The following is a 12,947-nucleotide window of genomic DNA, read 5'->3' as shown; positions in this document are numbered from 1 at the left end:
TCGTTTAAATCACATCTCACAAAAACTGCTGCGAAACTGAGAACAAGAAACATCATCATACAAAAGCTTTGTGGAACCACGTGGGGATCATCCGCCACAACTCTGCGGACGTCTGCGTTGAGCCTGGTATATTCTGCGGCGGAGTACTGCGCACCAGTATGGTTGAACAGCGCCCATACTAACAAAGTTGATGTCCAACTTAATAGTACTATGCGCATTATTACAGGAACAATCAGGTCTACTCCCACAATCTGGCTGCCTGTCCTAAGTAACATACCACCTCCTAACCTGCGAAGGAAAGTAGCTTTGATCAGAGAATACAACAAGATCCTAGCAAACCCTGGACTACCGGTACACTCTGACATCTCAGACCTCAAAATCAAACGACTTCGTTCGAGACATCCACCTCTTGCAGCCGAGATCAATCACATCGGATTCAACATCACCGATTCCTGGAGGGAAGAATGGATGCAAAATGCTCCAGCTATATGCCAGAAAATGCCATGCATCGATAAGACAGTTCCAGGGTTTGATCAACCCCGCAAGGTATGGTCAATGCTCAACCGACTCAGGACGGGACACGGAAGATGTGGGGATTCACTTTTTAAATGGCTAATGCTCTCCTCGCCGCTATGCGACTGTGGTGCACCGCGACAAACTATTAAACACATCAGGGAGGAATGCAGCATCAGAGCATATGGAGGGCCATATGAAGACTTCTTGATGGCAACCCCAAAATGTATTGAGTACATACAAGATCTAGATATTTGTTTGTAGATTGGTTCATTGGTTATTTTTGTTCATTTGTAATAACGTATTTGTATGCCATACGCTAAATAATAATAAATACGGGATTCTCAGAAAGACTGACTTTGTGGTTTTCCTAACTGAAATCTACGTAGGTCATTACAAAAACGTCAGTGGGAATGTAGCGATTAAAAGCAATGTTATCATAAATTACTCGATCAAATGAAAAACTGCACGTTCTCACTTTTAACGAACAGTACTACGGTGCCGATCTAAGAGTTCAAAATTCCAGAGCTTGAATGACCAGGCCGCAGACAGCCGTGAACACTTCTCTGCCATTATTCCGTTAAATATGCACACTTCTCATTGCAATCAGTGCCTCATAGTAGGGATTGAATAGCGCGAATGCTATGATGAACCAGTATGTTATGTACCAGTAGTATCAGAAAATGTATGAACCTGAGGAATGGCATGCTAAAGAAGAAAGTTACCTAACTCCCTAGCTACTTCCCGCCAATATTTAGGCAGACTGTTACACTCGTACAACTGGGCGAGCTGGCTGTGTGGTTAGGGATGCGCAGCTGTGATCTTGCATCCAGGAGATAGTGCATTCGAACCCCAGCAGACTTGTGATCTTAGACTTGAAAATGTTATTCCGTGGATTCCCATTTTCGCACCAGGCAAATGCTGAGGCTATACCTTAATTAAGGTCAAGGCCACTTCTTTCATACTCATACCCCTTTACTATCCCATTGCCGCCAAAAGACCTATCTGTGTCGGTGCGGCGTAAGGCAAGTTTTTTAAAAAATACTCGGTACACAGCAGTAATCCTATCTATCGGAGAAGAGTGGCAACAGAAGACAAAGCATGTCACAACAAACAATGGTCAGTGTAATGTTATTTATTAGCTTTCTACATTGTAGGCCTTCACATTTAGTTTTCTTTCGACTCTGTGATCTTAGAGCGTCTTATAAAAATATTTATAGCGTACACTGTAGTTCCTTATTCTCAGACTTTACATACCAATTGTAATAAAACCTGTCTACCCATTTTCCCGTGACTCGGCCAATAAAGACGTAACAAAAATCCAAAATTCATGAATATCTCTGATCATAGCTGGTATGGTAACAATGTATAAGGCATAAATGATCGGAAAGTATATAACTTTAGTTATATAGTATTTATCAATACGACCAGTAATAACATAATTATGTGGGAATTAAATTTAAGGCCTACCCCTAAACTACCATTTCACTCAGCATGAGTAAAAATATTTATGGCCTAGATTACAGTGACTTATTCATCGACTTTGTATACCAATTTCCATTAAGATATAACCACTAATAACATAAATATTTGAGAATTAAATTTTAGGCCATCCCCTAAACTACCATTTCAGCCGGCGTGAATAAAATTATTTATGGCTTAGATTGTAGCGACTTATTACCAGACTTTGTGTACCGATTTTCATTAAATTCTCTTCAGCCGTTTTCTCGTGATGCATATACATACATACATACAGACTGACAGACAGAAATTACGGAAAAGTAAAAAGTGCATTTCCTTGTTATTGTGAGCACGACTGATGCAGAAATACCATCCTTTTTAAATTCTGAGCAATGTACAGGCAAAACTCTTTTTTCAATAAATCAATACTGATCTGCATTTAGGGCAGTCGCCCAGGTGGCAGATTCCGTATCTGTTGCTTTCCTAGCCTTTTCCGAAATGATTTCAAAGAAATTGGAAATTTATTGAACATCTCCCTTGGTAAGTTATTCCAATCCCTAACTCCCCTCCCTATAAATGAATATTTGCCCCAGTTTGTCCTCTTGAATTCCAACTTTATCTTCATATTGTGATCTTTCCTACTTTTATAGACGCCATTCAAACCTATTCGTCTACTAATGTCATTCCACGCCATCTCTCCGCTGACAGCTCGGAACATACCACTTAGTCGAGCAGCTCTTCTTCTTTCTCTCAATTCTTCCCAACCCAAACATTGCAACATTTTTGTAAAGCTACTCTTTTGTCGGAAATCACCCAGAACAAATCGAGCTGCTTTTCTTTGGTTTTTTTCCAGTTCTTGAATCAGGTAATCCTGGTGAGGGTCCCATACACTGGAACCATACTCTAGTTGGGGGTCTTACCAGAGACTTATATGCCCTCTCCTTTACATCCTTACTACAACCCCTAAACACCCTCATAACCATGTGCAGAGATCGGTACCCTTTATTTACAGTCCCATTTATGTGATTACCCCAATGAAGATCTTTCCTTATATTAACACCTAGATACTTACAATGATCCCCAAAAGGAACTTTCACCCCATCAACGCAGTAATTAAAACTGAGAGGACTTTTCCTATTTGTGAAACTCACAACGTGACTTTTAGCCCCGTTTATCAACATACCATTGCCTGCTGTCCATCTCACAATATTTTCGAGGTCACGTTGCAGTTGCTCACAATCTTGTAACTTATTTATCACTCTATAGAGAATATCATCATCCACAAAAAGCCTTACCTCCGATTCCACTCCTTTACTCATATCATTTATATATATAAGAAAACATGAAGGTCCGATAACACTGCCCTGAGGAACTCCCCTCTCAACTATTACAGGGTCAGATAAAGCTTTGCCTACTCTAACTCTCTGAGATCTATTTTCTAGAAATATAGCAACCCATTCAGTCACTCTTTTGTCTAGTCCAATTGCACTCATTTTTGCCAGTAGTCTCCCATGATCCACCCTATCAAATGCTTTAGACATGTCAATCACGATACAGTCCATTTGACCTCCAGAATCCAAGATATCTGCTATATCTTGCTGGAATCCTACAAGTTGAGCCTCAGTGGAATAACCTTTCCTAAAACCGAATTGCCTTCTATTGAACCAGTTATTAATTTCACAAACATGTCTAATATAATCAGAAAGAACGCCTTCCCAAAGCTTACATACAATGCATGTCAAACTTACTGGCCTGTAATTTTCAGCTTTATGTCTATCACCCTTTCCTTTATACACAGGGGCTACTATAGCAACTCTCCATTCATCTGGTATAGCTCCTTCGGCCAAACAATAATCAAATAAGTACTTCAGATATGGTACTATATCCCAACCCATTGTCTTTAGTATATCCCCAGAAATCTGATCAATTCCAGCCGCTTTTCTAGTTTCCAACTTTTGTATCGTATTGTAAATGTCATTGTTATCATATGTAAATTGTATCACTTCTTTGGCCTTAGTCTCCTCCTCTATCTCGACATCATCCTTGTAACCAACAATCTTTACATACTGCTAACTGAATACTTCTGCCTTTTGAAGATCCTCACATACACACTCCCCTTGTTCATTAATTATTCCTGGAATGTACTTCTTGGAACCTGTTTCTGCCTTAAAATACCTATACATACCGTTCCATTTTTCACTAAAATTTGTATGACTGCCAATAACGCTTGCCATCATGTTATCCTTAGCTGCCTTCTTTGCTAGATTCAATTTTCTAGTAAGTTCCTTCAATTTCTCCTTACTTCCACAGCCATTTCTAACTCTAAGAAGGAGGTGCAGACTGGAAAGAAATAGTCTCTTTATTTCTCTATTATAATAAGGTGGGTCTTTACTATTCCTTACCACCCTTAAAGGTACAAACCTGTTTTCGCATTCCTCAACAATTTCTTTAAACCTATCCCAGAGTCTGTTTACATTTTTATTTACCGTTTTCCACCGATCATAGTTACTTTTTAGAAACTGCCTCATACCTGCTTTATCAGCCATATGGTACTGCTTAACAGTCCTACTTTTAAGACCTTCCTTTCTATCACATTTATTTTTAACTACCACAAAAACAGCTTCATGATCACTAATACCATCTATTACTTCAGTTTCCCTATAGAGCTCATCTGGTTTTATCAGCACCACATCCTAAATATTTTTCCCCCTGGTTGGTTTCATCACTTTCTGAATCAGCTGTCCTTCCCATATTAACTTATTTGCCATTTGTTGGTCATGCTTCCTGTCGTTCGCATTTCCTTCCCAATTGACATCTGGCAAATTCAGATCTCCCGCTACAATCGCATTTCTTTCCATGTCGTTTCCCACATAGCTGACTATCCTATCAAATAATTCCGAATCCGCATCAGTGCTACCCTTTCCCGATCTGTACACTCCAAATATATCAAGTTGCCTATTATCTTTAGAAATGAGCCTTACACCTAGAATTTCATGTGTCTCATCTTTAACTTTTTCGTAGCTTACAAATTCTTCTTTCACCAGAATGAAAACTCCCCCTCCCACCTTTCCTATCCTATCTCTACGATACACACTCCAGTGCCGTGAGAAAATTTCTGCATCCATTATATCATTTCTCAGCCATGATTCAACTCCTATTACAGTATCTGGTAAATATATATCTATTAAATTACTTAATTCTGTTCCTTTCTTTACAATACTTCTACAGTTCAACACTAACAATTTTATGTCATCCCTACTTGATTTCCAGTTCCCTGTTCCCTTATCACCGCTCCCTAGGCCATCTATATATATATATATATATATTTCATTTTAATGTTTAACTTTATGAAGATAAAGTTGGAAGATGAAGATTAAATGACAAATTGGGGTAAATATCAATTTGTAGGAAGAGGAATTCGGGAATGGAATAGTTTATTAAGGAAAATGTTCGATAGATTTCCAAGTTCTTTGAAATAACTTACGAGAAGACTAGGTAAACAATTAATAGGGAATCTGCCACCTGGGTGACAGTCCTAAATGCAGATCAGTTATGACTGGAATTAATCATAACATCACTTTCTATAAGTAGCAAACACACTAAACATTTTCGTAGTATAAATAATATTATGATTAAATATTTCAATGAAATTTATTTTCAACAAAAGAACGTATGAAAAGGGGCATTCAGATGAATACAACAGCTAATTATGAAAAAAAATACTCGACATAATGAGGACTCGAACCTGCATACTTCATAATACAAAGTGAGTGCATTAGTCAATACGCTTGAAGTTAAAAATTTCATTGTTCTGTATTGAAGAATATTACAATTAAAATTGAAATAATTGATAAATAGATTCAACCTATTAAATACAAAAGAATAAGAAATGTAGTAAATTACATTCCCAGTTAATAAGTAGAAATGGTACCGGTTTCGACCCTAGTCCAGGTCATCGTCAGCCGATTAAAACACGAAAAACAATGCATAGGAAAAGGAAAAGATTAAGTACACTCCGGATTAGTAGAAGAGGTGATATAAATGAACAGGGGTAGACGCTGTAAAACTCAGAAGAAGTAAAATACAAGTCACTCAAAAGAAAACTGTGCGCAATTTTCTGAGCGGCAGCATGGCACACACAGCGCTAGGCAAAGTCCCACAATGTTTACGAATAGCGGAGAACGGTTAAACGAGCCAGTTTTTAAACACTGTCAGGCACAAAGTCACATCACAATCGAACACATACGAAAATCCATAATCGTGCAGGAGTTGAAGACAAGTACATCCATTGAAGCAACTTGCCGGCTCCCAGTGATCAGCGCGACACATTCAATATCAGGCACTGTGGTTTCAAGAATACTATTCTATAGGAGCACAATTACTTATCCAATTATATTGAATTGTATTATATTTATCTATATAGTTACTTTCCCGCGACCGAGGAAAATTACTGGATCTTCAAGCTATTCTCCATTTTACTTTGGCGCTTGAAACCACAGTGCCTGATATTGAATGTGTCGCGCTGATCACCGGGAGCAGGCGAGTTGCTTCAATGGATCTACTCGTCTTCAACTCCTGCACGATTATGGATCTTCGTATGTGTTCGATTGTGATGTGACTTTGTGCCTGACAGTGTTTAAAAACTGGCTCGTTTAACCGTTCTCCGCTATTCGTAAACTTTGTCGGACTTTGCCTAGCGCTGCATGTGCTGCCATGCTGCCGCTCAGAAAATTGCGCAGTTTTCTTTTGAGTGACTTGCATTTTACTTCTTCTGAGTTTTACAGTGTCTACCCCCGTTTATTTATATCGCCTCTTCTTCTGATCCAGAGTGTACTTAATCTTTTCCTTTTCCTATGCATTTTTTTCATGTTTTAATCGGCTGACGATGACCTGGACTAGGGTCGAAACCGGTACCATTTCTACTTATTATTAAATGGGAATGTAATTTACTACATTTCTTATTCTTTTGCATTGAATAGGTTGAATCCATTTATCAATTATTTCAATTTTAACTTTAGTCAATACGCTACGAGGCACTTGCGGTGCCACAGATACATATAACAAATTGGTGTCTGAAAACTGAAAAATTGTAATTAGAAAATTAAAGCCCGTTGAGATGATTTTCAAATAAATTTTTCATTTTGTATCCTTGTAAAATTTCTACATGAAAGCTTGACATATAAAATGTGTCCCTAACACTGTAGATGCGAGAGGCTGGTGTGACCGTTGCAACTCAAAGGGAAGCATTCATGTTCAAAATCCTGCTGGACAATACCGATCACTGTTGTGGTATCATGCTTTTATGAACATACTGTACTGTTTAAAGTTAAAAATTTCATGATCGTTCCATATTGAATAGAGAGATATACAATATTAAATAGAAGGAAGGATCCACCTTTCAATACTCCGTTAAGTTGAACCAAATAGAAGTTACAACCTGTTCATTTGGGACCGGTTTCAACGCATTTGAAGTGTCATCAGCCAATGAGCAAAGCAGTGCAAAAATTAAGTCGTAAAGGTCTAAAAACAACTAACACAATGATCACAGGCAAAAATTTAACACTTTTGTGCCGAAGCAATTCCAGTTGTTCATAACACAATGATCACAGTCAAAAGAGTAAAAACGAACACCACTATTTCATGCCGAAACAAATGCAGTTGAAGTTCATAAGCAGGTCTAGTACAATCCTGTTATGCCGCATTCACATATGAAGACGTAAGATGTATTTGAGATCGACAACGAGTTAAAGGACTTGTTCTAATATGCAAACTTGAAGGATAACTCGTTATAAAATCGAACTTGATATGCAGTTATGTATAGTTGTTCCTAGGCAGGTCTTGTAGGCACGAAATAGTGTTACATTTTTGCCTGTGATCATTGTGTTAGTTGTTTTTAGACCTTTATTACTTAATTTTTGCACTGCTTTGCTCATTGGCTGATGACACTTCAAATGTGTTGAAACCGATCTCAAATGAACAGATTGTAACTTCTATTTGATTCAGCTTAACAACGGAGTATTGAAAGGTGGATCCTTCCTTCTATTTAATATTGTAAATACTGTACTAAGCGAATTTAAGCTCTATGTCACCAAGAAAGTACAGCTAATAACGTTCAGCTCTCAAAACTTGCCCAGCAGGTAAAGTCTTATCGGACCCTCGAAGTGGCCGATAAATGATGCACCAGGTATGTGCTATTTCTACTGCTGATAGCGCTATGCGGGATTACTCGAGCGGAAATATCCTCTTACTCAAAACGCAAGTTACGTTCTACTTTAGCCATAGGTTATAGAATCGGCCCTTAATGTACACGCATGTTCATGACAACCAGAACACCTTGAAAGACTAGAGATAGAAAATTCATAATCGCAGGACATGTGCGTTACTATGTTTTGAAGAAAAGGTAGCATTGGAACCATGTCAGACCTCAGGTTCAAGGTCGTTATCGATATCTCGATGCCTGCACCGACTGGTAAAATGTGCCTGCACCTCTCGTTGTCGCTATAAACCAAAGGTAATGGATCAGTGTGACTCGAGCAGATTTGCAAGATGCCTCATAGACGTATGCGAGAACCGTACCGTCAAATGAGTTGGAAAGAAGGAGCAGTTTTGGCATGAGAGAATGTGATGCATCCATCCAGGAAATTGCTGCTTGTGTGGGACGAAGTGTGTCGGCAGTGCAACAGGTGTGTACAGAATGGTTCATAGAAGGCCGTAGAACATGACGAGATGGGTCTGGTTGCACCACACAGTCCCCCCCCCAAGAAGACTGACTCTTCCTCCGAATGGCATCGCAGGACAGATCTGCATCATCCTCGACTCTGGCGCAACTGTGGAACAGTGTAACACATCGTGCACTATCAGGAGTGACAGTCCATCACCGTTTATTACGGTCTGGGTTGCCGGCGCGTTGTCCACTTCTCCGCCTACATTTGACTATTGTGCATAAACGTGCTGGACTGCAATGGTGTATGGAACGTCATTGGGGACATGAATGCCAGCAGATAGTGTTTTCGGATGAATCCAGGTTCTGTTTGTTTGAAAATGATGGCCGCATTTTGGTTCGCCGCAGACAGGGGAAGAGGTGTCATATTGACTGCATTAGCACAAGACATACAGTGCCAACTTAAGGCCTTATGATAGGGGGGTGCTGTTGGGTACAACCACAAATCACAGTTGATGCGTGTCCAGGCCTCTGTGACCAGTTTGACCTACGACAATGACATCCTGCAACCCATAGACCTACCCTTTCTGCACGACATCCTAGGCTCCATATATCAGTAGGACACTGCTCGACCACATGTTGCTTCACGAACACATTCCTTCCTGTTGTCACAGGACGTCAGGCTGCTGCCCTGGCCTGCCTGATCACTGGATTTGTTGCCAATCGAAAATGTGTGGGATATGGTGAAACGCCGGGTGCGGCGCTATGACCCAATGCCAACCACCAAAGATTAACTGTGGAACCAGGTGAATGCGCATGGATGGCAGTACCCCAGGACGCCGGGCGTTGATGCCATCACACATGGAACAAGTTATCCGTGCCCAATGCCTACTAGGCAAGAGGACACGTGCTGAACCTAGGTGACTGAAATTCTAATCGTTTCTGCAGAACATACTAAAAAGAATATGTCCTGTGAATATGAACTTCTATCTCTAGTCTTTCAAGGTGTTTTGTTCTCTATGTACATGAGTGTAATATATGTGAAAAACTAATACATTATTTTTTGTTTCACTTGTAAATAAATTATAGTTCCCTGCCCCTAATATACATAGAGGAGATGGAAATAATGTGACTCGGCTGTGTTTGTGTATGTGTGTACAGTAAATCTGTACATTTAACTCTCCAAAGAGTGTGATCCCTCATCCCTGCAGAAAACCATGTTAGTTTTTCATTTTTGCAGTAACCTACTAAGGCCAATGCTCTTTATTGACACTAACAAGATTAGTAATTTCATCATAATATTGAAGTAATAGACAAATTTTACTTCTAGATTATTGAAGAATATAAAACAGTCCTGGCAAAAACAAGTTGAGTTATCATGTTATTATTCTGAATATTGCTGATAAATGTGGCTTCAACCAGATAAGTCATATTGTCTTATTTGTAATACATTTTCTCTTGTTATTGTGAACATGGACATTGTTATCTTGTAAATGAATTATTGGCAGTGAATTTACACAGCTGCCTCTGCTAAACTAGCTGACAATACACAAATGTGACTTCCACGCTTCTTTTTTTACTGGCCCACATAAGAAAATAATGCCTGTTCAATATAGGAAAAGTGTTTCATTCACGATCCAAAGCAGATAATTCATTCATTTCTTGAATCAAACAAAATCCAACCAAAACTTTTATTTAAAAAACTGTTTAACATAATGCAGAATGGTGTAACAACATTTGGTGAATCGATGATTTCGTATAGTTTAAAAACAAAACAAAAAATTCTTACCCTTAGAACTTGAATTTTTTTACTTACTGTGTTATTCCCTGGGATGAGTGAATTGAGATACTGACAGAAATAAATGTATGAGCGCTCTCTTTTCTTTTTTAGCCCTAAGTTTCACAATTGTCTCAAATCTGCTCTTGCTGATCTTTTATCTGGTACTGTCTGTACAGGTACAAGGCATCCGTGATGAGTTCACTGTGCAAGTATATGAAACTCATGCAAGAATTGCTCTGGAGAAGGGAGACCACGAGGAATTCAACCAGTGCCAGACTCAGCTGAAGATGTTATACTCGGAAGTAGGTGGAGAAAACAGACTGGAATTCACTGCCTACAGGATCCTATATTACATCTTCACAAAAAATACCCTTGGTGAGCCATATAACAAATTCATATCATAAATTAAAAATTTCTGTGACCATACATTTGCTTTCCTTTGATGTGGTATTTATACGTTATATTCTTCAAATAATTGATGATAGCCAGAGTGATTGTAGCTGTTCATCAGTCACCGCTAGTCGGTATTTAGGACAGTTGCTCATGTGGTATATTTTCTATCTGTTGTTTCCACAGGCTTTTCTTAAATAATTGCAAAGAATTTGTGAATTTGTTGAACATCTCCCTTGGTAAATTAATCCTGTCCTTAACACCTCTTCCTATAAACTAATATTTGCCCCAACTTGACTTCTTCAATTCCACCTTTATCTTCATATTGTGATCTTTCCTACTTTTTAAAACACCACTCAAACTTATTCATCTATTAGTGCCATTCCACACCATCTCTCCTCTGACAGTTCAGAACATACCACTTAGTCGAGCAGCTTGTCTACATTCTACCAAGTCTTTTCTGCCCAAATTTTGCAACATTTTCGTAACGCTACACCTTTGTCGGAAATCACGCAGGACAAGTCAAGCTGATTTTCTTTGTATTTTTTCCAGTTTTAGAATCAAGTAATCCTGGTGAGGGTCCCATACACTGGAACCGTGCTCTAGTTAGGGTCTTACCAGAAACTTGCACTTTCTTTCCTTTACATCCTTTCTACAACCCCTAATTACTCATAACTATGTGCAATGATCTGAACCGTTTATTTGCAAATTCGTTAACGTGATTACCCTAATGAAGATCTTTATAATTTAAGACTTTGCACTTCTGGTCACAGACTGCAGGAATCCCCAAGTGCCATATGGCTTATATCAAGCTGGGCCAGATGAGAAGTGTTGACAGCTGATGCAGGAGATAATTCTCTCTCGCTCAGTTCGCTAGTAACCATTGTACCTTTTAAGGTGTGTTATGAGGATATTATTATTGCGATGGTTAAGTACTTACACTGTTGAGAATAATTTTTGTAAAGTGTTATTTACACACGAAGAAGAAACCAGTTAAAAGGTGCCTTCAAAACTCCCGTAGACAGTTTCCGGTTCGAAAGTTCTATCGAAACATTTCGTGCAAGAACTCGTCCCTATGTGGCGTAGTACTGGTCCCGTAACTAATAAGAAAAAACAGCGAAGGAGAACAGCTCTCATACGGGAGAGGTTAGAAGACGTGCAGGTAAGACTTCAAGTCATTCTACGTAAGTCACTTCGGAGAGTAGCTCAGGAAACTGGTATTTCATATTCGTCAACACAAATGAAAGAAAATTTTTACGTTTGTGATCTTACTGGTCTTATTCAGTTGCTAACATAACTAATAGAAATTCGATTGCAAGAGTACTATTTTGCAGTTGGTTACCAAATAGTTTTCACAACAGTATCATGGATCCGAACTTTATTTTTATTTATTTACTAGCAGGTGCCCGCGGCTTCACCCGCGTTTATTCATTCAACCGCGCTGGATTTGTTTAAACCGTTCAATTAAATGCAAAAGAAATATACATCATTTTCACTTTTAATGTTGGTCGTTTTCTATGTCAATATTTCACCCCCTTTCAAGCCCCGCCCATAGGGGTGACTTACCCTACAGTTTTCTTTCCCAAATAGTAAGTCATTCTCTCCGAAGACCGTAAAAGTAGTTAGTGGGACGTAAAGGAAATATTATTATTATTATTATTATTATTATTATTATTATTATTATTAGTAAGTCATTCATGTTTGGTTGAGAGCTATGCTGGAATATGCACACTTACATCCGTTATCTCGGTGATTTTGAACATTTCTTTCGCCCCTTCTAACCCCCATCCTGATTGGAAATGAACTTTGGCTCAAACGGCATCCAAAGTGCCACGGTTCATCTCAGCTACCCCAAAGACTATGAACTCTCCACTAATATGTCATTTTTCGGATTTTTACATTTCACCCCTTCCTTTAGGGATCTTAGGGGTTTGTTGCCCCTACAGCAATTTTTCCAGATTATGTTATATATATATACCGTATAATCCCGAATACCACCCGCCATCGAGTAAGACCCGCATCCTATATTTGAGACGGCAAAATGCGGGGAAAAAATCAAATAACTTGCATACCTATTTAATTTTCTTCAAATGTACCACAAATATAAATTCAAACGGCTTACAATTAATAAAGTGATCACAA

General features: G+C 38.8%; 1 protein-coding gene across 2 annotated transcripts in view; it reads left to right on the top strand.

Moving 5' to 3' along the window:
• Positions 1-12,947, top strand: part of LOC136857100 (leukocyte receptor cluster member 8 homolog) — a 297,050-nt gene that overhangs the window by 253,270 nt on the left and 30,833 nt on the right. For both annotated transcript variants that reach the window (XM_067135497.2, XM_067135498.2), the window contains one exon: positions 10,592-10,790. In XM_067135497.2, the coding sequence (XP_066991598.1) occupies positions 10,592-10,790 (199 nt within the window). The remainder of the gene's footprint in view (positions 1-10,591; positions 10,791-12,947) is intronic.

The sequence above is a fragment of the Anabrus simplex genome, chromosome 1, assembly GCF_040414725.1.
Source record: "Anabrus simplex isolate iqAnaSimp1 chromosome 1, ASM4041472v1, whole genome shotgun sequence".
In the NCBI taxonomy this organism is placed as follows: Eukaryota; Metazoa; Arthropoda; class Insecta; order Orthoptera; family Tettigoniidae; genus Anabrus; species Anabrus simplex.
Note: the sequence above shows the minus strand (reverse complement) of the source record. Positions and strands in the feature narration are given on the sequence as shown.